The following is a 23512-nucleotide window of genomic DNA, read 5'->3' on the forward strand; positions in this document are numbered from 1 at the left end:
CTTTTTTTCTTAACCTGATTTTTGGGTTTATAAGACTGTAACAAAATAATTGGTGAAGAAAAAATCATATGGTGGTGCACTTCTTTTTTTGGTACGGCCCTTTGAAAATGCCCAATTTTGATGATTTTCCCATTTTTCATCGATTTTTACCTATTTTTGGGCTAATATCGTGAAAAAAATCACATTTCCACAATTAAACTTTTTTTCATACTTTCTATAAAGATGAAGTGGACCAATCTGAATAAATTTTACTTAAAAAAACTATAGGTAGGTGTTAATATAAGAAAGTTTTATCATATTTTGATGCTTTTATGTGTAAAATTTACCATGCTGTCAACTTTGTATTTTTGTAATTTTTCTCAGTTTAAAGAAAAAAATGCATATTATTTCAACTTTTTTGTTATAAATGATTGAAATAATACATATCTAAGAAATCTGAAAAGACCAAAATGATATGAGATGTACATGATTCTTGTAAAATCATTTTTTGTATCCCTAACCCATTTTCTCAAAATTTTGGCTAAAAATACTGACTTGATTGGTCGTAAAATTTGAAAACTAGATTACTCAAAAACCATTCATTGTAAATACACAATTTTTTTCACAGAGTTATGTTTGATTATAATATTTTTAAAATTCATTGATATTTTCCACTTGTATCACATGTTTTGGAAATAATTCAAGAACGAGATTTCAACGAGACTGAACGAGACTGAAAAGTCAGAAGAATACATCCTTAACATTCAGTGACAATATTAAAATTAACGGTACCAATTTTCTTGCACCAGATGCGCATTTCGACAATACATGTCTCTTCAGTGATGCTCGTGGCCAAAATATTTGAAATCCAAATCTGATATAAAAGATGAAGAGCTATAATCCAAAAGTTCCAAAAAGTAAAGCCAAATCCATGAAAGAAATCAGAGCTTTGCATGAGGGAGATACATTCATTTATTAATATTGCATGCATGACTAGGATGAGACCAAGTTAGCCATTATTAAAATATGTTTTGCAAGGAAGGCCTCGACCAAATAGATAAAGGACAGATAATTCTAACTGTCACTGGAAAATTAGTAGTATTTTTGATAGACATAATAATTGTGCATTTAAAAAGGCCATCTTTGAACCCCTCAGAGAGATTTTAAAACTTTTATTTACAGACATTGATCGTGACACTCAATTTTCACGAGGCCTGAGATTTAACGTCCTCATGTAGCCTGCACACAAATTAAACTGTGAGCATGTATGATTTAAATTTTTTACACTAAATTGCTCACCAAATTAAAAAAAAAAGATGGAAAGTAAAGCTTATCTCATTTTATTGCTTTTTTCATCTCAAATCTTGTTTGTAGCCACAACTGATTTAAAGTTCACACTTATGGACAGCCTACTGTTATAGGTAGTGCTTGTTTAGCGTGGAATTCTTGGATAATTGGCAATACCTTTTTGTACTCAAGGACTATAATTAGTCGGGCACTTATAAACTAGAATGATCTCGAACAAGAAAATCTTACAACTACTGTACAAAGTAGCCCACATTCCCATTGTAAAAAAACAAAATATTTTCGTATAGATTATAACTGTGCTTGAATTGTGTTGGATATCTTTCTGATAATAATAAAGGCCAATCGATTATGTATATAATCTAGTAATCTATGAAAAATAACTAGAATTGTGGCTAGTTTGAGTATGAAATAGGCTAAGACCCTATCCAACAAGTAATGGAAATGTTACAAAATTATACAAACATGTAGTAAAGAAGATTCATTTAAAATATATTCAATAAGAAAACTCAAATCTTCATTTGCTGTAATATTAAATATGTTAGACACATGAAAGATGCAAAATAAAAAGGCTTCATGAGTCTGAATTCTTTTTATTTAAAATTTAAGATATCTTTAGCACTGAATTATAGAGGATCTATCCGGGCATTGGTAATCAGATTATATTGATGATATTGTAAATTGATATGCTATGACAATTTTGTATGGAGCAAATATAGTTAAAATTCAAAAATGGTTTAACAGTGAAAATATTTATGAAATAATGATTCAATTCTGTAAAAATTATTTGAAAGATGAAAAGGAAAAATTGATATCATACAGCCGTATAAACATTTGTTAAACTTGGATTTAAACTACAACTGTGTGCCTTGTCTTTGATAATTTGACAATATCAACCACTGTTTAAATGTACAAACTAAAGAAGCGTGACAGACATTTTATGATTTATTATTTTTCATTCAACCTTAATGACATCTAGCTATTATACCGTTCCGTTGGTCGATATAGATTAATATTTGATGTAAAAGAACTCAAATTAATTGATTGAATGATTGATTGTGAAATAGTTATTTGCTTAACGTTCAGTGACTAATATTGCATGGATGTAAATAAACTCATGTAAAGGACAAGAACTAGTGAACACTAATTTCAAAAATATGTTTTGCAAGAAGGGCTCGACCGACCGGAATGAAGGACAGACTTGTTTGACTATTACTGCAAAATGAGTAGTATCTTTGATAGGCGTTATAATTTTGCATTTTAAAAGGCCATCTTTAAACCCCTCAGTGATATTTTGAAACATGTTTTTGTTCGACAATTTTCACAAGGTAAGTGATTAAATGTCCTCATGTATTCCCAGACACAACTAATACTGTGAGTAAATATGTTTTTAACACTGAGTAGCTCATTAAACTTGAAAAAATCGCAAGTAAAGCTTATCTCATTTATTCATCTTAAAGCATTGTTTGTAGCCACAACATATTAAAAGCACAAACTTATGGACAGTCTACTGTAACTGTGTTTGTTTAACGGGGAATTTCTTTGATAATAACCAATACCATAAATTTGTACCCTAGAAATATAATTAGTCGGGCTTTAATAAAAACGAAACTGTGCTTGCATTGTTTAAGATATCAGTCTGACAATGACAAAAGCTAATCGATTATATATATAATCCAGTAGTTTATGAAAAATTAACTAGAAATTTCGCTGGTTTAAGGATGAAATAGAATAAGATCATTATGCAACAAGTAATGGAAATGTTACACAATTATCAATTATGTAGTAAAGAAGATTCATTTCAAAAACATTCAATAAGAAAACTTAAATATTTTTCATATTCAATCTCCAAGGCACGAAGAGTACGAATTCTTTTTATTTATAATATTAGATATCTATAGGTTACACTACACCATTCGATTGTATGTGCGCAGCCATTTTATGAGCATAACATCGTATTCAGAATTAAGAGTATGGCTAATCCTGATATGTTGATATGTGCGCCCATTATTTTTTATCAATAGAGATTTCATGCATTCTGCATTATATCAAAGGCCAAACAAATTATTTTCCTTGGCCCTAACGGAAATGAGATGTTTTTTTCAACGCTAGGACGAGACACGTACTTTTTAAGTGCAAAACTGATGGGCATGGCAGAAACAAATACGTTAAGAAAAGTAACGCGAAACTAAATTGTCGGCCCAGAAAAACTTGTCCAAATAACTTTTCTGTAATTCTAGCAAGGTTTCGTAAAAAAACACCTTTCTAAAGTCTGTATCTTAAAGAAGGCTATCATTGTCGCCTATGGGGAAAATAATTGTATGTTTCAATCTTTAGCACTGAATTATAAAGGATCTGTTTGGGCATTGGTAAAATAGTTTCGAAAATTCAAGCATGAGGGTCGTGACTTTAAATGTTTGATGGTCGTAAAGTCAACTATAGTATTTTGTATGATGGTCGGAACCGACACAAGATGGTCGTAACTTTGAAAGAGGTGCGAAAGATACCAGAGGGAGAGTCAAACTCATAGATGTCATATATGGTTTGCTACAAACAATATTATTTATAACTCTTATAATGGTCTGAGAAATTAAGCTTAATAATTATTAAGCACACATAGTTCTGATGAATTCAAACGTCCATCATTTAAGAGTAACAGTGAAAACTGGTCAACTCGCATTAAGCCAAATAGTATGTTAGGGTTGAGTATTTTTATAATTTTTACTAAGCGTTAAGGCATAAATTTGTTTAATACACGTGTATTCCATCATATTTGTTTTTAGATTTTTTTTTATTTACTTTTTATAATCTGCAATCATGTCGGCAGATGAAATTATTGGACGTACAATTTTGAACAGTCATCTTTAACTTTTTATCAGCTATAAACCATTGGGCTTCAAATATTCGGCTTTTGGTCGTTCATGATAAAATTAAATCTACAAATGCTCTTCGGAGTCCAGGAGGTTTTAACGTGTTGTCTTTATTCTTTATCGATAACATCACGATCCTATATTGCGGTATATCATTGATATTAGTTCTAAGTATTGGTACGGAATGAAAACTGAATCCATGGTGTCGCAATGAACATTGTGTTAACCTCGAAAGGAGGAGTATTGTTGATATATATTTTACTCTACTACACGCGCTGAATATAAGAGTAAGATAAAGTACTAGTGTGTAGCCAGGATAATATTACATGGTAGAACTAAATGTACTACAGGTTGAAAATAATATGTATGTTTAATTTTTATTTTGTATGAATGTATTCAGCTTTAAAAGACCAGCACGTTGAGTTGAAACATAAAGTTTTAATATTATCCTGCCTACAAGCTACTTACACATGTATTTGATTCCATTCATAAGTTATGTGTGTATAGCGGATAGCGGTGTGAAATATATAAACAACCTTATACGTTCGAAGCCAACAAAAGGTTTATTACGACCCCGTGGATTCAGTATTACAACCCTTGCCAAGAAATTCTCGCTCAAACTAATGTGGACCTTCGACGCACTAATCAGTAGTTACAGATTTGAATTTATTCAATAAATTAATTTATGACCTGCATGTACGTGTCACTTAAAACACGTTCATGATATTATTTATCCGTGTTATTTGTTCTATGGGATGTTTCCATAATTTCAACGAAGGCAATTTGGCATGTTATTAATAGGCGTATTCAGGATTTGCTATATCCACGTGTGATGATCATGCATGAACTTCGTCATTGGACATAACTGTTCACCTTATAATCGGTTTGATTTTACAAAAAGACAATACGACTTCTAAAAGTCCAGGCTAAAAATAAAGCGTTAGTTCTTTAATTCAGGTACGGACCTATGTTTTAGCGCGTATTGTCTGGTCTCGATAACGACCTCCATAACCTATCAGTATTTTTAGCTTATTTTGATTCCTTACTAATGCTCGTTCGACTTAATGTATCAATTTTAAATTATGGATTGAAAAAAAATTCTACCTAGTAGATATATCCTCAAATATTTTTAAAAAAGTTTATCTTTTCATTAAATGCAAAATTTAAAGAAGAAAAAACATGATACTGTCATTTCATGTCATGTCCAGTTTGTTAAAAAATGCATTTTCTTAAAATCATTTATTTTGTAATTAAAAATGATTTGCTACATTTCGAGCCTTTTTATTCCTAACTAAGAATGATCATAACCAGAGCCGTGTGTGTTGTTTTAAAATGAATGTTCTACTTTTGAGAAATTAACATTGTTAATGAATTTAACCGCTTAGAAATTATTTGCCTCTTGGTTAATTTTATATATTATATTTTAAGTAACAATGTTTGTTCATTTCATTTTGTATTGCTTCGTTCAATTCGCTCCAATTTTCTTCCGTTTCGCACTTTACAGGTATTCCTCTCTTCACCCCTTTTAGTTTTTATTATTTGATAAAAACAACTTTACAAATATATAATATAATATATTCATATATAATAAAAGACACGTTTAAAACTCTTGACTTGCCTTATTCGGTCCAAAACATTTTAATTTTGGAATTTTAAATCAAACTTTAATCAACATTCCCCAAAAACTGATATTTGAAAACTTTGAATTAATAAGTGTTACACGGATTAAAATTGCTTTATTATACGTTGTATGTAAAAATTAAAAACAAACCTTAACAAATATGTTATATAACATATATTCATATAATAAAAGACACGTTTAAAATTCTTGACTTGCCTTATTCTGTCTTATCTAATAAAAAGTTACGTCCATCCTCAACATTTTCGTTTTTTAATTAAAACCTTCATGCTCGATTTTTTTAATGACTTTCTTACAAAAATTGGAATGTTTAAATGCGTCATATTTTGTTTCAATATCAACACACTGACGATAAGTATGTATGAGACACGTGGTTTGGCTCAAATAAACCTTTTACTGCACGCAAATCGGGAAAAAAACTTATCCCTAGAGTTGTCTCCCATGTTTGAATAGTCGTAACGTTAAGACCATCCGCTTACCACGAGTGAATATCAACCATTATTTAAATGTACAAACTTAAGTAGCGTGACAGACATCTTACATTCAACCTTAATGAGATCAAGCTATTATATCGTTCTGTTGGTCTATACAGACCGATTGTCTGATATTGTTATATCTTATAGAATTGTTTCTATAAGAATTGATTCATGTTGGAGTTCTTCTATATTCTTTTATGTAGATGGTTTTAAGACACATGCAAATTTTCGGGTTTAAAGAATCAAGACTATGACTAAAACTGAAATTCTTCAACCTTGCAATAAAAAACAATACATCAACCGTTTGAAAACAGTATGACAATGACCCTTAAAATTTAAAAGATCAAATAATAAAATCAATTTTAAATATTATATTAGTAAACTAAGAACTTTAAAACAGTGTTCATTATCATTGTATTTGATTAGTTTGCCTTTAGATATAACAAGTATGAAATATTATAAATAAAACACGTTTTTAGTTGAAAATACAAAACGAAAATAGAAGATGTTAATGTTAATCCTAAATTTATTTAATTAAACTTATAATTCATCTTTCTTGTGTAAAAGCATATTTTTGGACAGCAGCCTCAGGGTTTTAGTCCTGTTTTACTGAGTTAGGTTTTAGTACAAACTCTTTGATCTTGAAATAAAACTAACTAAAATGAGTATGATGGTGATTTCTATTACCTCCCTCTTCTTAACTTCTGGTGATGTTCTCTTTGTTAAATATGAGAATATTGCGTAATTGGAATGCTTAAATGTAAAAACACACTGAAAAAAGGACATCCATAAGTAGTTTCACGATTTCCAATACAGTTCGAATCATGATGTAATGCTCTTGATTATGTTTAGATATATTTATGTGAGAATGTGATAAAATAGGGTTTTGAAAAGTTTTGCATTACTATGTTTATCTCTTATAATGCTCAAATATACCTAGAAACACATTTCATGGAAACAAGGTATCGTCCGGGTGTTTTTTTTCAAAAGAAAGCCATATCATTCCAAAATGAAATAAACCTTCCGTTTCATTGAAGCAAAAAAACATCTATATATGACACAACGGGAACCACATGTAAAGCAGGATATTGTTACCCTTCTGTAGCACCTAAGATAACCCACAGTTGTTGGTGGGGTTCGTATTGCATAGTTTTAAGTTGTTTTTGCTGTTTTTTGTATACAATTGTTTTTCTATTGGTTTTTTTTTAACCATGGCGTTGTAAGTTTATTTTAGATCTGAGTGTGAATCTCCCTATGGGATCTGTCGCCCCTCTTCTATTAGTTATACCACTCAAAAGGTTAATGCAAATATTTATATAAGTCTGAAAATTATACCAAACAGTGTTAGAGTTAGATTTTATACTGACAAATTTTTGTCCGTCCCTCAGCGGGATTCGAACTCACACCTTTGATACACTACAGCACCAATAGCTTAGCCTCATGTCCAGCGCTCTAGACCACTCGACCACATCCGCTATATAAAAATATAACTTCAATAGTCGTAGTGTTACCTTGTCACGGAAGGTGAATCTAGAGATAGACATGAGACACGTGTTTTTTAAGCGTGTGTAGATGTTATATTATTATTTTCATACACAATGTATTTATTATTTGTCAGCAATCTAACTCAACAATTTTTATAGATCATATAGGATCATGATTCATTTCATTATACAGTCACTAGAAATAAGTATATTTTACAAACAAGTCTAAACAAGTGACAAACCATACAATATATATGTCCACTGGATCTAAGAGTGATATAGATACAAGGTTAATGCAAATATTTATATAAGTCTGAAAATTATACCAAACAGTGTTAGAGTTAGATTTTATACTGACAAATTTTTGTCCGTCCCTCAGCGGGATTCGAACTCACACCTTTGATACACTACAGCACCAATCGCTTAGCCTCATGTCCAGCGCTCTAGACCACTCGACCACATCCGCTATATATACAACTAAATTTTCTTGAGTAAATAGCCATGTAAATAATAAAATACCCATACCATCTAATGACTAATGCTTTTAGTTTTCAATGACGGATTTAAAACTTAATAAATATTTTTAAACTTCAATTGCCTTCTTTGACACGAAAAGATAACTATATTATTCATGTTATATCCGTTTTTAGAGTTTTGTCACGTTAAGGAAATATGTATGAAGGTTGAGATGGATTTTTACATTTCAACAGAACAGATTACTTCGTCTAAAAATAATACGCTTCGAAGTATTACAATTAGTTCAAAGCAATGTATTTGTTTGCCTTGCTCTTCATTTGATAAGTCTATTGAACCTTCAACATACTACATTTTTTAAACATACAAACACATTATTATCTTTTATATGAAAAACATTAAATGTCTTGTCTAGTAATTTGAATTGAAATTTTATCATATCAATCACTTTGAACATTCATCTGGTTTAAAAAGCACCGCGAGACCATGCGAATATGATCATGCTCTACTGAATTGTATTTTTGTATCATATTGGTTTTAGCCCATTTTTCTCTGTCAATAATTTAACAAAAGACAACTATACCTTCATGAATTAAATTTCAATAATAAAAATACTTAACTCCAAAGAAAATTCATCATATAGAGCAGGATCAAAAAGGAAAGTCCCTAATCAAATGGCAATATCAAAAGCTCAAATAAACTCATCATAGATATCAGGAATAAAATTTAATATTTACGCCAGACGCGCGTTTCGTCTACAAAAGACTCATCAGTGACGCTCGAATCGAACACATCAAACAAAGAAATAGAAACTGTCATATTCCTGACTTGATATAGGCATTTTCATATGTAGAAAATGGCGGATTAAACCTGGCCGATCTTTTACTATATATTAGTTTTGTTAGCATTTTCGTTGCTGTTGAACTACAAGTTTCATATAAAAAAAGAAGATGTGGTATGATTGCCAATGTGACAACTCTCAACAAGAGACCAAAATAACACAGAAATTAACAACTACAGGTCACCGTACGGTCTTTAACAAAGAGCAGAGCCCATGCCGCATAGTCAGCTATAAATGGCCCCGAAATGACAATGTAAAACAAGAAAAGTAACGGCCTCATTCATATAAAAAAATGAACGATAAATAAATATGTAACACATAAACAAACGACAACCACTGAATCACAGGTTCCTTACTTTGGACAGGCACATACATACATAATGTGGTGGTGTTAAAGATGTTTGGGGATCCCAACCCTCCCCTAACCTGGGACAGTGGTATAAAAGTACAACATGAAGACGAAATGCCTACGAAACAGGAGAAATGATTTAAAATTTACTCCTTTATCCCCTATGTGTAGTTTGACCGACCTAACAATATTGAAGTTATTTTATATGAAATTATTTATAATCCTTATCAAAATATGCGAGTTTATAAGGATTAACTGAATTGTCCGGAGTATTACTGATTAGAAACGCTCACATGTTAAAATTTGTCGAACCAATATAAAAGTCTTCTTAAAACGTTTTTATGAAATATGACAGCTTATAAAGTAGACAAATAATTAACAAGGAAATTTCAAATGCCCCGTAATTAAATATTTGGATATTCGGTATTTTGGTGATTTTACTTTTGTTAGAAGTAACTTAAACTGCAGACAATTTTTGTATTACTAAAAAAGTTTTTTTTTTAATTATTTGAGGTTGATGAATTTTTAATTGAAAGTATTTATGACCATTCGTTCACATTGATTTGAAATGTATTGTTACGACATAACACATGGGACATTCCAACCATTAAGTAACTGAGAACACCAAGACAAAAAAAGACGACGAAAAGACATACAATAGTCTACAAAACACAATATAGGATACTAAAGAATTAGTAACACCTACCCTACTTAAAGCGGTGTTGATGTAAGGTAGGGTGAGCAGATCCTGCTCTATATGATGCATCTATCGTGGTGTTTATGTGATTACAATTGCGGTGATAAATCTTAACCGTTGATGTCACTTTCATGTTAAAGAGATTGGCATTGTGGTAACGACACTAGAAATAAATGTAAACCTTGTGATAGCGATCGGAGTAGAGACTGCAACTTTCCCACTTGGATTCCTTGTTTTAATAGATTCCTTTTGAGCAGACTACTCTATCACAGAAATCAACAGAGGAAACAGATGTCTTGAATTTCATATCATCAACTGTTGGCATGTTGAGCCCATGTCATTTATCGTAAAGTTTAGTTATTAACCCAACCTAATTGTTAGACATGTAACATGATATGAAGCAGACTTTACTGTAAATAAGATATTTGTTATTTCGATGACAATTGTGATAATTTCAATTCTAATTTTTTGAAATTTTGCTAAACATTTCTTAACTCTTACAATGTTCAAGAGCTTGCAGCTACTAATCAGACTTTGGTCAGCTTCAAATGGTCAATGTACGCAAATAATAACAGCACGAGAAAGGTGTCTCTTTTCTCTCAAAAAGCTTTTCGGAAATTACCAAGACCTGATAGATGAATATTGAGTGTCTTCTGCACAAATATTACAGGATGGTCTTGACTTGTATATTCCGGATACTGGCGTTGCGTTTCCTTTTATGTATTTGCAATTTTGTGAAGTGAATTCACAAATGTCCGGCTCCTTAATCTAAGTTACTGTCATGTTGTCATTTTAAGTCTGTTTGAGTTATAATTGACCTTACATTTTTCAATAGTCTCACAACGTACCGCAAAAAAAAAATGCACGTACCGAATTCGAAATTTACAGTACTGTCTTTCTGTTCCCCTGTCCGTCCATGCATCTTATTTTAAAGTTGATGTTTTACAATAGCTTCAATGTTACCGATTAAGTTTTAGCTTCAAATGTAACCAAGTTTAACATCAATTGACATGTCAGTGACCCGTTGCAAGTGTGTAATAATAATTGGTTAGTTCAACTGTGTGATAGATTTGCTACATGTTTTCACGAGCAGGTATATATATTCCTTTATATTTGCTGATATTTACTTTTAATAAGTACGGTTTCTATTTTTTTTTAACAGATACCTATGTCAATTATTAAAGTGATTGATTAAAGTGTGTCCTGGTTGAGACAGACTGACAAATAAAAATGGCACAAATGACGGAAGAAGTAGAAAACTATGTGAAAATGTGTTTTTTGCTGGTCGGAATCTCTCAACGTGCAGCAAGAGTTTATTTTGACAGTGAATTTGATCCATCATGCTTAAAGAAATCTTTACAAGCTAAAAACATGTATGACAAATTGGTGAAGCTAAAAAATGACAGAACCATCAATCAATCCCAGTGGAACCTTTTGTTTCCACTTAAAGGTAGGTAAAAGTTTTCTGATAAAAGATAATTCTGTCACATAACAATGCATGTTAACATTTACTACGGGAGCACATATGATTCAAATTCGATATCTCACTATTTGCTCGTTTTGACAAATGTATGCCTTGGATTCGAGTAACATAAACAAAACTCCAAAATTAGGACCATGTTCGGATGACCTTTTATGCAAATTGTTCATCAACTTATAAACTCAAGTGCTACAATTCAATTTCGGAATTAGAGCAATATATCAACGTTATAATGATCAATGTCTTAGAAACATACGATTTACAATATGTAAAATAGACCCAAATAAATGAATATGACTACTTTACCTCTTTTCAAAATTGGTAAATGTTTAAACAATAAGACCAGTTTCATGAAATCGAAGCGATGTCGGTTATAAGAATGGCAAGATAATAGAATATCCGGCTACCTGTCAACGTTTTCGATTTACTTAAAACATGCCACAATCATTTGAAAGTTAGGATTAACTCGATGCTTCAAGTTCAAAATCAGGATACTATCAACTTAACGATTATTTTGAAGGTATCAAAAATTTTGAAAGACCTGTTAGAGTATATATGTCCAATTTTTGTGCTATAGCATACGAACATATAACATTTACACAAGTATCCCTCGTTCTTAACCGAAAAAAAGTCAGATTGAAGAAATAAGACAAATTGTGTTTCATCAAAAGAGTTGTGAATATAGATTTATACCTTGTTTTAGAAAAGAAAAGAATAATAAACTCAAAATAAGATTAAACAAATTAAACAAGAAAATTAACGACAAGATTTGTTTGGAAAATGTCGTAAAAAAATATTCTTTAAATTAACAGTATAAAACTATGTTTTTGATTTTTTTTAAAACATACAAATTTAAAGGTGACATTTTTTTAGTAACCTTTAGAGTTTTATGTAAATGTTTAACCGTCAATGATGCATGCCTTTATCCAAAATTGCATTCATCTCTTAGATAGAAAAAAATCAATCAGTTTCTTTTGGCAGCTAAATCTTGGAAATCTGCAAATAATAATTACACCGTCTATTATTTTATCTTCATCTGCCAAATCTTCAAATCTTGGTGCAAAAATCACTTCATTGTGATGTACTGCTCACACTAATCAAATCCTCAATGAGTTTGATAGTGAAAGGTTATCTTAAATGTAGTTTTTACAGGGAAATTGTTAAACAAAAAAAAAAAAAATAAAACAAAAATACAAAATTGTCAGAGAGGTAAATCAAAAGTAGACAGAAAACTATTTCAGTCTGGGCTCTTCTTCTTTAATTTTGGATGTGGGTTTGTATGCCTTCTCACTGATGTTTTTTTAATTTTTTAACTTTAATTATTTTTCTTTAGGATGTGTTCCAAGTTCAAACACATTTGACATCACGCTGATTATTACACTGCTTAGAAATTTGATAAATCTGAGTCCTCCTGACAACTTACCATCGGTAACTAATTCAACGCCGTCTGCAGCATTGGCGACACTGAAATATTATAGAAACGAGATATCACACATTAAGAACGCAGAAATAACGAGTTCTTATTTCAACAAGGCGTGGGATGATATAACTGGGGTACGTAAATTAAAAGTTAGTTTTTACCAGGACAAAGCACTACTGAAAAAAGAAAAAAAAAAACACTCCATACCAAAACAGTCATTGTACGTTTGTCTAAATCTGCGGAAGACTAAAAATAATTGCAAAATACTAATTATAATTGTAAGTGTTGTAACAGTTGCCTTGTTTCGTAGTAACAGTTATTGTGGGTCTGTCTCAACACTTCTAGAGGTTGTGAAAAACAAGCATTGCTATCCACAGTCATTTGAAGAATGTTGTAGTGGTTAACAGTGTTATCACAAACATATTAAACTATTTGTTACAGTCTACCAAAAGGTTGTGGTAGTTGTAATATAATGTTTGTTCCAACATTTCTGTAGATAGTACAGTTAATAAAATTTGTTTTTTTAAATGTTTTTTTCAACATTTATCGACCGCAACAACCTTTAAAAAGTCGAAATAAACATTTAATGACTGTTAAAACGTTAGGACAGTTGTAACTAACAATTTAGAACTGATAACACGCTAACAACAACTTTTGTGTGCACCAAATTTTAAAAAGACGACAACAATTTTATTTATGCACTTGTTAGTGAAAATATATTGGAAGCAAATACAAGGTTCCATTGTCCAGTTAGTTGAATACCTAATTTGCATTAACTGAAATACACCAAATTTAAACTGAAGCTTTGGGAAAGTGAAAAAGCGGACTATGAGCTCTACTCTGAACAGTTATGACAAGTAGACTGGGATACATAGCTTGAGCCTAATTTTAACGACGCAATCTCGATTGTGACACAAACATTCTAGATGCTGCTAACAAGAATATATCTGGTAAATTAATTGTTATTGGCACAAAAATCCTCCCTGGATGACGAAGGAAAAAAATTCGTAAAGGAAATGTTCGCACAAATAAGCCAAAAAAAACAAAAAAAAAACAATATTCCTGAGTTTTGGGAAAATGTAGTTTGTGCTGTATTTAGACTCCTCTACAATGAAATTTGTTTTACTTGCACACTTATAAAAACTTAGGAAAGCGAAATTGTCATATATGTGAGACATTTTTGTCGAAATTGCAAAATTCCTAATTTAGAGATTCCTTTGTCTTGAAAACATGGTAACCAATGTTTAATTTTATGAACCACAAAATTTTGTCTCAAACTACAATATTACCTGTGCCATAATCTTAATAATGGTGACCAATATGTCAATTATTATACCCCTTGTTGCTTAATATAATAATAGCCAAGGTATAAATTAAAAATTGGTCAAGGATAAAGCGAAATCATGACTGCATTGAAGTGTTAAAATTGTATAACTTACAGGTCAAGTGCCTCAGGTAAAATATATGTGTTTGTCAAATGATATAATTTATAAGTATAATTTACAAGAAAAAAAAATTTATTAAAGATGTTTCTCTTATTTACTAAAATCAAAATTGATTATACTTAATCGTATGATCTGCATTCAACTTTGTTTAACAAATGTTTATAAAAATTTGAAACTAAAAAAATTGTCATGTAACAAACTATAATTAGTGTGTGACAAAACAAACATTTATCAATTCTATAAGAAATCAAAACATGGAAAAAAATTATTAGGTATCTGCACTAAGTTTTAATGACTCTATTATAAATAGTCCAGTCGAATTGTGAAAAAATTGCTCAGAATGTGGTAAAAGCATCAAACTTTGCAGAGTGTTAGTTGAGGTCATAGCTAACATTTTTAGCTATGGACCCAATTTAGAAAATCAAAATGGCGGCTCTGGGCGGCCATTTTGAAATCATGTCCAAAAAAATAATAAAAATAATTAGAAATAATATGAAAACTATATTTCTTTACCAATTTTGATAAACTTTCGTATTTCTTATGACAGAGAATATCAACTGAGGACCATTGAAACATTTAGTGGCCATCTTGAATGGTGGCCATCTTGGAAACGTAAATTTCCAATATATCATTATTCGCTATCCTAATTTGTTTTTTGAATTAATATTAAGTTTTATTTGCATTTACAACTAGTTTTGCTAATCATTTATTTATGACTGTTAATATAGGATATATTCACCAAGTGCTCAAATAAGCTATGCGTATGTAAACACGGTTAACAAATAAATGTATGTAAAGAAATACGTACATTCTTTTAATTGCAGTTAAGCATATAGGGCTTAGTTACTTGTTTACCACCAAAAAATGTGTATATACAATATGAGTTATGACCAATGTATGTTGAAAAAGAAAACTGCGTAGCTATTAAAATCACTGGAGCTGAAAAAAATAATAAAAAAAATAGACTGGAAAGAATTCCGTAACGCGAAGAGAGGACACATAAGGATTTGCGATGCCAGGCAAATACAAAAAGGGCAGACATAGACATTTGAGCTGGTAATCAGTCAGTTGTTGTAAGCATACAACTGTTCCAAGTTGATGAAGGACATGTAATGGGAGAACCACAAGGCAAAAGGTAATAATCCTTTCAAGGCAAATCTTAAGATCAAAATATATTTTGTCAGGAAAAACGAAAAAAGTCTGATGAGTCACGGATTGAAAAAAAAACAGTAAAATAACCAGCCACAATTGTGATGAATCAACAAGAACAATAACTGCAGGGTGTTTTGATTTTCTTTCTATTAGATGAGGTATCTGACTATCATTCATCATCAAGCATCGACAATTATGATCGACAATAGTGTACGTTACTGTCACTTGAACTACTAACCATTGTTCTTTTAGCCAGACTCAGTGCTGGAGATTAATATTTCAGGAGCAAATAACATGCTAAATGTTTGTTAAAACTGCACGATTAGACAATTAGACAGAATTCGAGACACAGAAAGAAAGTCAAGAATCTGTTATCCATGGAATGGGCCTCGCCAAAATGATAGAAAACAGTGACGGCTACAGTCTGGAATTGTTTTAATATTTGAAATTGATGATATCTGTAAATTGTACAGTAAATGTTCTTAGTAAATATGAGTTGTTATGAACACTTCTAAAAATTGAAAACTAGCTGCCATAGATAATATGCAAGCACACATGAATGGTTGCGTCTTTCTCTGGATTCTCAACGAATATGTTGGGGATGTTCTGAAAAAGGCCATGTCTTGTAGTCGTGATGGTGAAGGCCTCTTCATAGTCAAAGTAACTAGAATAGTTTAAAGAGTTGGGCTTGCTACTATAAAAAGGTTTACAGGGACATTCAATGTAGGCTTTTAAAATTAATCAGTTCCACAATCTTTGAGACATCTTAATCTCTATCCGATGGCTGATAAGTTTCAGTTGTATCCTTTCGACTACGAGTTGCACAATTGAACTATTATAGCTGAGAAATGGTATGTTTGTCTGCCACTCAACGACATAACTGGACTGTGTCACGATGTTATGCCATCATGTATCATTCTTACTGAGGAAACATATGTCTGTTTAACTGATTCGTGTCAACAGCGTTTACTGAGTGTCCCTGTAAAGCTACTTTTAGTATCAAGCATATATATTTTGCCTGCTATGGCTATGGTGATGCCTTTATTTTTACCTTTTTATAAAGAGGTCTGTTTTAGAGCGTCTCGAATACCTTTGTTGAAAATCAAGAGAACTAATTTATCTTGCTTGTATGCTTGCTATGGCAGCTACATTCCAATTTTGTTAACAGCGTTGTATCAATTCTTCCTTCCATGAAAACTCCAAGTTGTTCCAGGCGTTAACTGTACAATTAAGCGTGATGTGCAAGCTTGGAGATTAGTACAATACCTCTTCCAGACCGTGTGCCATCAATGTATTTTATTATTTTGGAAAGCATAGCTCCAAGGATAAAAGATTCCTGGCTTTCTTTCTGTGTCTTGTACTCTCTGATTTGCTATGTTGTCAAGTGTTATCAATCATCAAGCAGGATATTAGTGAGTTGACATCTTCAGCACTTACTTTGGCTAGGGGAATATGTCTTGTAGTACAGGTGCACAGTCATGCCCTATTTTTGTCGATTTGAAAATGTCGATGTATCACGGAGATCTTCAGATACATCACCACAGAAAAAATACACTGCAGTCATTGATTTTGTTGATCCAGTATCACCTTACAGTGTCTGGTTACTTATTGTTTTCTTTCAATTGGCAACTTATCTAGTATGTTTTCCCTTTTACTGATGAAATATTTTGAGATCTGAACATTTGTTTGACATGAGTTGTGCCATTATGCCTTGTGATTCTGGAGTGCTTCTGCAGTTCCATAGCCCTCATTCAACTGTTTTGAATTAAGCGAAAGGAAAAGCATTTCAAAACCCAACATCTTCATATGTTTGCATCAAAAGAGTGATTGCCAGCTCAAATGTATATGTCTGTTCCATTTGTATCTGCTTGGTATTGCAAACCCTCACATGTCCTCTCTTGCCGTTTCACACATTCCTTACAGTCTAATCGCCCATAATGTTCTTCTGATATCTAGCCCCAGGGTTTTCGAAATCTACAATTTTATCTTTTCCAACAAAAATATTCGGTCATAAATTATATCATATATACGTAATTTCTGTTTTAAAAAGTTACTTAGGCAAACATGTAAGTAACAAAAAATCTGATACTGATATCTTTATTTTGTAAACATGTGCATGCCTTTTCTGACTTCTTTGTGAATATCAAATATAGATTAGTAAAAAATGTATGAATGCAAACAGTAAATTAATAAGATAAGCAAATAATGATATATTGGAAAATCATGTTTTCAAAATGGCCATCATTCAAGATGGCTACCCCTAAAAAAATCAATATATATGAAGTTCTCAGATGACAGGCCTTGTCATCTGTGATGAATATACCATATGACTATATAATAACTTCCTGCAGTAAGCGCTCAACTTATACATGTTATAAGTCAAAGTGAACACGGTTACTAAGGAAATGCAAATGTGTAAAGAAAGTATTAAGTAGTACTACGATATGTAAACGTGGATGACAATGTGATCGAATATGATAGACAGAGTGTGATTTGGTAAAACATATACATTTCATTTATTGTTAGATATTTTTAACGTCAATTGAAAACATTTGCGTAATTGATGTTCTTTTAACATTACTTGCATGATATGTAATTCATTATGTCTGCAATCAAGGTTTGTTGGCATTACACGGGTTATGTTCTTCTCATATATGTTATGATGATATGATATTAAACCCCTAACGGGAAGGATTGTGCCTGATGTTCATATGATGAAATCATAATCTTTCAGTCATTTTAATTGAAGTCTGGAGCTGGCATGTCAGTTAACTGCTAGTAGTCTGTTGTTATTTATGTATTATTGTCATTTTGTTTATTTTCTTTTGTTACATCTTCTGACATCAGACTCGGACTTCTCTTGAACTGAATTTTAATGTGCGTATTGTTATGCGTTTACTTTTCTACATTGGCTAGAGGTATAGGGGAGGGTTGAGATCTCACAAACATGTTTAACCCCGCCGCATTTTTGCGCATGTCCCAAGTCAGGAGCCTCTGGCCTTTGTTAGTCTTGTATTATTTTAATTTTAGTTTCTTGAGTACAATTTGGAAACTAGTATGGCGTTCATTATCACTGAACTAGTATATATTTGTTTCGCTACATTGAAGACCTGTTGGTGACGTTCTGCAGTTGTTTTTTTCTATGGTCGGGTTGTCTCTTTGGCACATTCCCCAGTTCCATTCTCATTAAATGAACAATATCAACAAAACGAATTATCCTGTAATCAGACAATTATTATAAACGACAGGTATACACATATTTTCTTGCTTTATTTGTACTTGTAAAATAAAATTCTCCTGTTATTCTATGTTGAACAAGCGGTGGAACGAATATTGGTTTTAGAGTAATAGTTCATTTTATGATCCTCTTCGTGGTCCGCGGGGGTATGCTCACTTTTTTTTCCTATTTATATAGCTCAAACAAATAAATTCGTATATCTTCGACAATGCATTTTTTAAAATTTTTATCGAAAAATGACTACATATTTTGGCTTAAAAAATCAAGATTTTTCAAGATGGCCGCCATTCAATATGGGAAATATTTCCAAAACTTTTGTTCAACAAGACAATTGAAATCGGCACTGTTGTTCTATAAACCAGGTTTCATGTCAATATCTTCTCTAATATCATTTTCATGAATTTTTTTTATTAATCTACAAAGATTTAACGGCCGCCATTTTAAAATGGCCGCCTCGTCCACAAATTTTGACTTTCAGAGTGGGTCCATAGCTTAAAATGTTGTCCATGACATATACTACTACTATGCCAAATTTCATGCTTTTACCACAATCTGAGCAATTTTGTCAAAAATCTGCACAAATCGACTGGACTAAAAGGGGCCAACATCTTAACACTTTCCATGTATGAGTGGTTAAGCATGTTTTTACTTTTTTTTTTATGGGAACGACATATATTATGAGAAGTTAACAATTTTCAAATAGATTATCTCTTAATTGTTTTGTTAATTTTACAATCGAGAAGGAAGTGCTCTTCATCAAACCGGAAGTGGCATTGTTTATATGTTTTATATGTTTTATCCTTTTTATAAATTTTATATTATCCACTATTTTTCATTTCTAATTATCACCACAGATTCTTTACTTAGAGAAGCATTAGAATTTCCATTTTTCAGCAAAAGTTTTTTTTCTATTGTCAAACATACTGCTAAAAAAAATGTTTCTTAAAATTCGTTTTTAATCCAGGGCTTTGAAGAGTTTTAATTCGTTCAAGTCCCTACAATTATTATTTTTTATCTAAAATGCCTGGGTTGAGTAAAACATTCTTGGTAAAAAAAGAGGGATGAAAGATACCAAAGGGACAGTCAAACTCATAAATCGAAAACAAACTGTCAACGCCATGGCTAAAAATGAAAAAGACAAAGACAATAGTACACATGACACAACATAGAAAACTAAAGAATAAACAACATGAACCCCACCAAAAACTAGGGGTGATCTCAGGTGCTCCGGAAGGGTAAGCAGATCCTGCTTCACATGTGGCACAAGTCGTGTTGTTTATGTGATAACAAATCCGGTAAATAGTCTTATTCGGTAGGTCACCATCATGAAAGGGAAGGGAATGTAGTTACGATATACGGAACATATCCGATATCATTTGTGAAACGGTTATTCAATAACGGTCAACCGACTCGTGATGGCGTAATGTATACCAATATTAATATATGTATCATACTAGTCCGGTAGTTTCGACAATATAATACACAGAAGAAAAGGTGATTTAATTAATACACCATAAATATGTAACAAACTATAGAATTATAATTATAATTTTCTGGAGACAAATTTGGCTGTGTACTGACAGAAATTAGCCAAACTGCAAATAACATATTTGATAAGTAAACAGCTAGAATATTTTTACTTTAAAATTCTTTTTCTTGACAAAATATTTACTTTATTCAGAGATTTCAGAACATTTTTCATTATGATTAGCATTTTTAATAAGCATTTATCCAAATTTGATGATAACTAGGTAGGAAACTCAAACGACTACCAATATTTTTTTTAGTATTTATTTTGACCAATTGATTAAAATATAATACACAAACACTTTTTAATAAACTGTTATCACAGAGATATGTCTTGTTTTTTTTGTAATTTCGATAATGGAAATGTTGAAATAAAAAATAGCAACACCTTAACATGTAAGTTTTGCAAATATTCAAAGTCAATGAACTATGACTGAAGGTAGTTGGCTAAACAATCTCCATGGAAATGAGATGTGCCAATGCTGATACAACTGCACAACAAATACCATTGACTTATCATAAGTACATTTGTAGTTCTCTTTACACAAACCTGAAAACAAACTAATTCATGTGAACTAAGCGAACTTTCAAAGTCAAAGAACTATAACTGAGGGGGAGGATAAGAAAAATTCCATAGTAATGCCAATGCTTATTCAACTGCATACCAATTATCATTAACCTACGACTAGTGGCTCCCAATAAACTGACCTATTCACAAACTAATACATTAAAAGTAAGCAAAAGTTTCAAAATCAAAAGACCATGAATGTGGGGGCGGGGCCAAATAATCTCCATGGAAATGAGATATGCTGATGCTTATACAACTACACACCAATTATCATTACGTTATCCCTAGTGGTTCCCAATACACTGACCTAACAACAAACTAATATATGAAACTAGGCAAAAGTTTCAAAGTCGATAGACGATAACTGAGGGGGCGGGGTAAAAACATCCAGAGGCGGATTCAGGAGAGCAGGGGCCCGCCCCCTTTTTGGGAAAAAAATTGGTTGCTTATATAGGGAATCACTGAAGCGTGACAAGAGGACCCCCCTTAAGGCAGTCAGTGGGTCCCTACTTATGAAAATTTCTAGATCAGCGAGACAAAAACTTTTGCATTTAACCTTAAATGATGTTTTGAAATTTGAAAAATGATAAACAATTATTTTTCTTCTAAACTGTGTAATAATATTTGTAGTTTTCCTGAATAATTATAGATTGTACAACATTTTTATCAAAAATTATTGTAAAAGGATTGATTTTGATCATTTTGTTTTGTTATGAATGAATAAAGGTAACAGTAGTATACCGTTGTTTGAAATTCATAAATCGATTGAAAAAAAAAAAAAAAACCACTCCGGGTTACAAACTAAAACTGAAACAGGCTTGTGAAATTACTTGCTTCCTCAATGTTCATTTGTATTCCTTTTTAATAAAACAACAAGCTGAATACTTCAACCCTGATTGATTTCAACATGTAACATAATTAGATAAAACATCAACCTATGTTTTATGACCCCAAAAAATGGCAAACATCTCAAGATTGAATAATCCAATATTAAATGGTCACCATTTGATGCTGACCATGCAAGAGGGTGGACATGATTAAGAGGATGTCACAGGTTTTATTGTACAATATATTTCAAAATCAGGAAGTTGACATTATACATAAAAAAGTAAATAACAAAAAAAAAAAAAAAAAAAAAACTCCAAGGAAAATTAAAAACGAAAAGTCCCTTATAATGGTCTTAAAGTGGCTCGGGCCTATTCGAAGTTTCTGTCAGAAGTGCCGTTTTTTTGTTATATTAATCTTTGTAGAGAGTGAATCAAATTGTTCGAAAAAAGGGGGTTCCGGACCATTTAAGCTCAAAATTCTACTTTGAAACAGGTATGTAAAAGGAACCCTTTTTTAATAAAATGACAGGGAAAATATTGGAGTTGACATATTTTCATTGGAATATAAACTAGAGGCTCTAAAGAGCCTGTGTCGCTCACCTTGGTCTATGTGAATATTAAACCAAGAACAGTACACAGATCGATTCATGACAAAATAGCGTTTTGGTGATGGTGATGTGTTTGAAGATCTTTCTTTCCTGAACATTCTTGCTGCTTACAATTATTTCTATCTATAATATACTTGGCCCAGTAGTTACAGTGGAAAATGTTAGTAAAAATTTACAAATTTTATGAAAATTGTTAAAATTGACTATAAAGGGCAATAAATCCTAAGGGGGTCAATTGACCATTTTTGGTCATGTTGATTTATTTTTAGGTCTTACTTTGCTGTACATCATTGTGGTTTACAGTTTATCTCTATCTATAATAATATTCAAGATAATAACCAAAAATGACAAAATTACATTACAATTACGAATTGTGGGGCAGCAACCTAACAACAGGTTGTCTGATTCATCTCAAAATTTCCAGGCAAATAGATGTAGACCTGATAAACAATTTTACCCATTGTCAGATTTGCTCTTAATGCTTTGGTTTTTGAGATATAAGCCAAAAACTGCATTTTACCCCTATGTTCTATTTTAAGCCATGGTGGCCATTTTGGTTGGTTGGCCGTGTCACCGGACACATTTTTTAAACTTGATGATTGTGGCCAAGTTTGGTTTAATTTGGCAAAGTAGTTTCAGAGGGTAAGATTTTTGTAAAAGATTACTAAGATTTACGAAAAATGGTTTAAAATTTACTATAAAGGGCAATAACTCCTTAAGGGGTCAACTGACTATTTTGATCATGTGATTTATTTGTAAATCTTACTTTGCTGATAATTATTGCTGTTTACAGTTTATCTCTATCTATACTAATATTCAAGATAATTACCAATAACAACAAAATTTCCTTAAAATTACCAATTCAAGGGCAGCAACCGAACAACGGGTTGTCCGATTCATCTGAAACTTTCCGAGCAGATAGATCTTGACCTGATAAACATATTGACCTTGTCAAATTTGCCCTAAATGCTTTGGTTTTTGAGATATAAGCCAAAAAATGTGATGAGAAAAGCTCAATTGGCACTTCGGGCCAGGTGAGCTAAACAAACTGTCTGTGACACTTGGTCCACACTGCTATATAAAAAGCTGAGATATAGCTTCAAAGAAAAAGCAAATATAAAATATAGGTCACC

At 31.7% G+C, this 23512-nt stretch overlaps 1 protein-coding gene across 1 annotated transcript in view; it reads left to right on the top strand.

The window, feature by feature from the left end:
• LOC143049758 (uncharacterized) overlaps nucleotides 1-23512 on the top strand; it is a 68442-nt gene that overhangs the window by 28191 nt on the left and 16739 nt on the right. The window contains exons 2-3 of the mRNA XM_076223474.1: nucleotides 11277-11564; nucleotides 12928-13148. Coding sequence (XP_076079589.1) covers nucleotides 11345-11564; nucleotides 12928-13148 — 441 coding nt within the window. The 5' untranslated portion in view covers nucleotides 11277-11344. The remainder of the gene's footprint in view (nucleotides 1-11276; nucleotides 11565-12927; nucleotides 13149-23512) is intronic.

This window comes from Mytilus galloprovincialis, chromosome 10, assembly GCF_965363235.1.
Source record: "Mytilus galloprovincialis chromosome 10, xbMytGall1.hap1.1, whole genome shotgun sequence".
Lineage (NCBI taxonomy): Eukaryota > Metazoa > Mollusca > Bivalvia > Mytilida > Mytilidae > Mytilus > Mytilus galloprovincialis.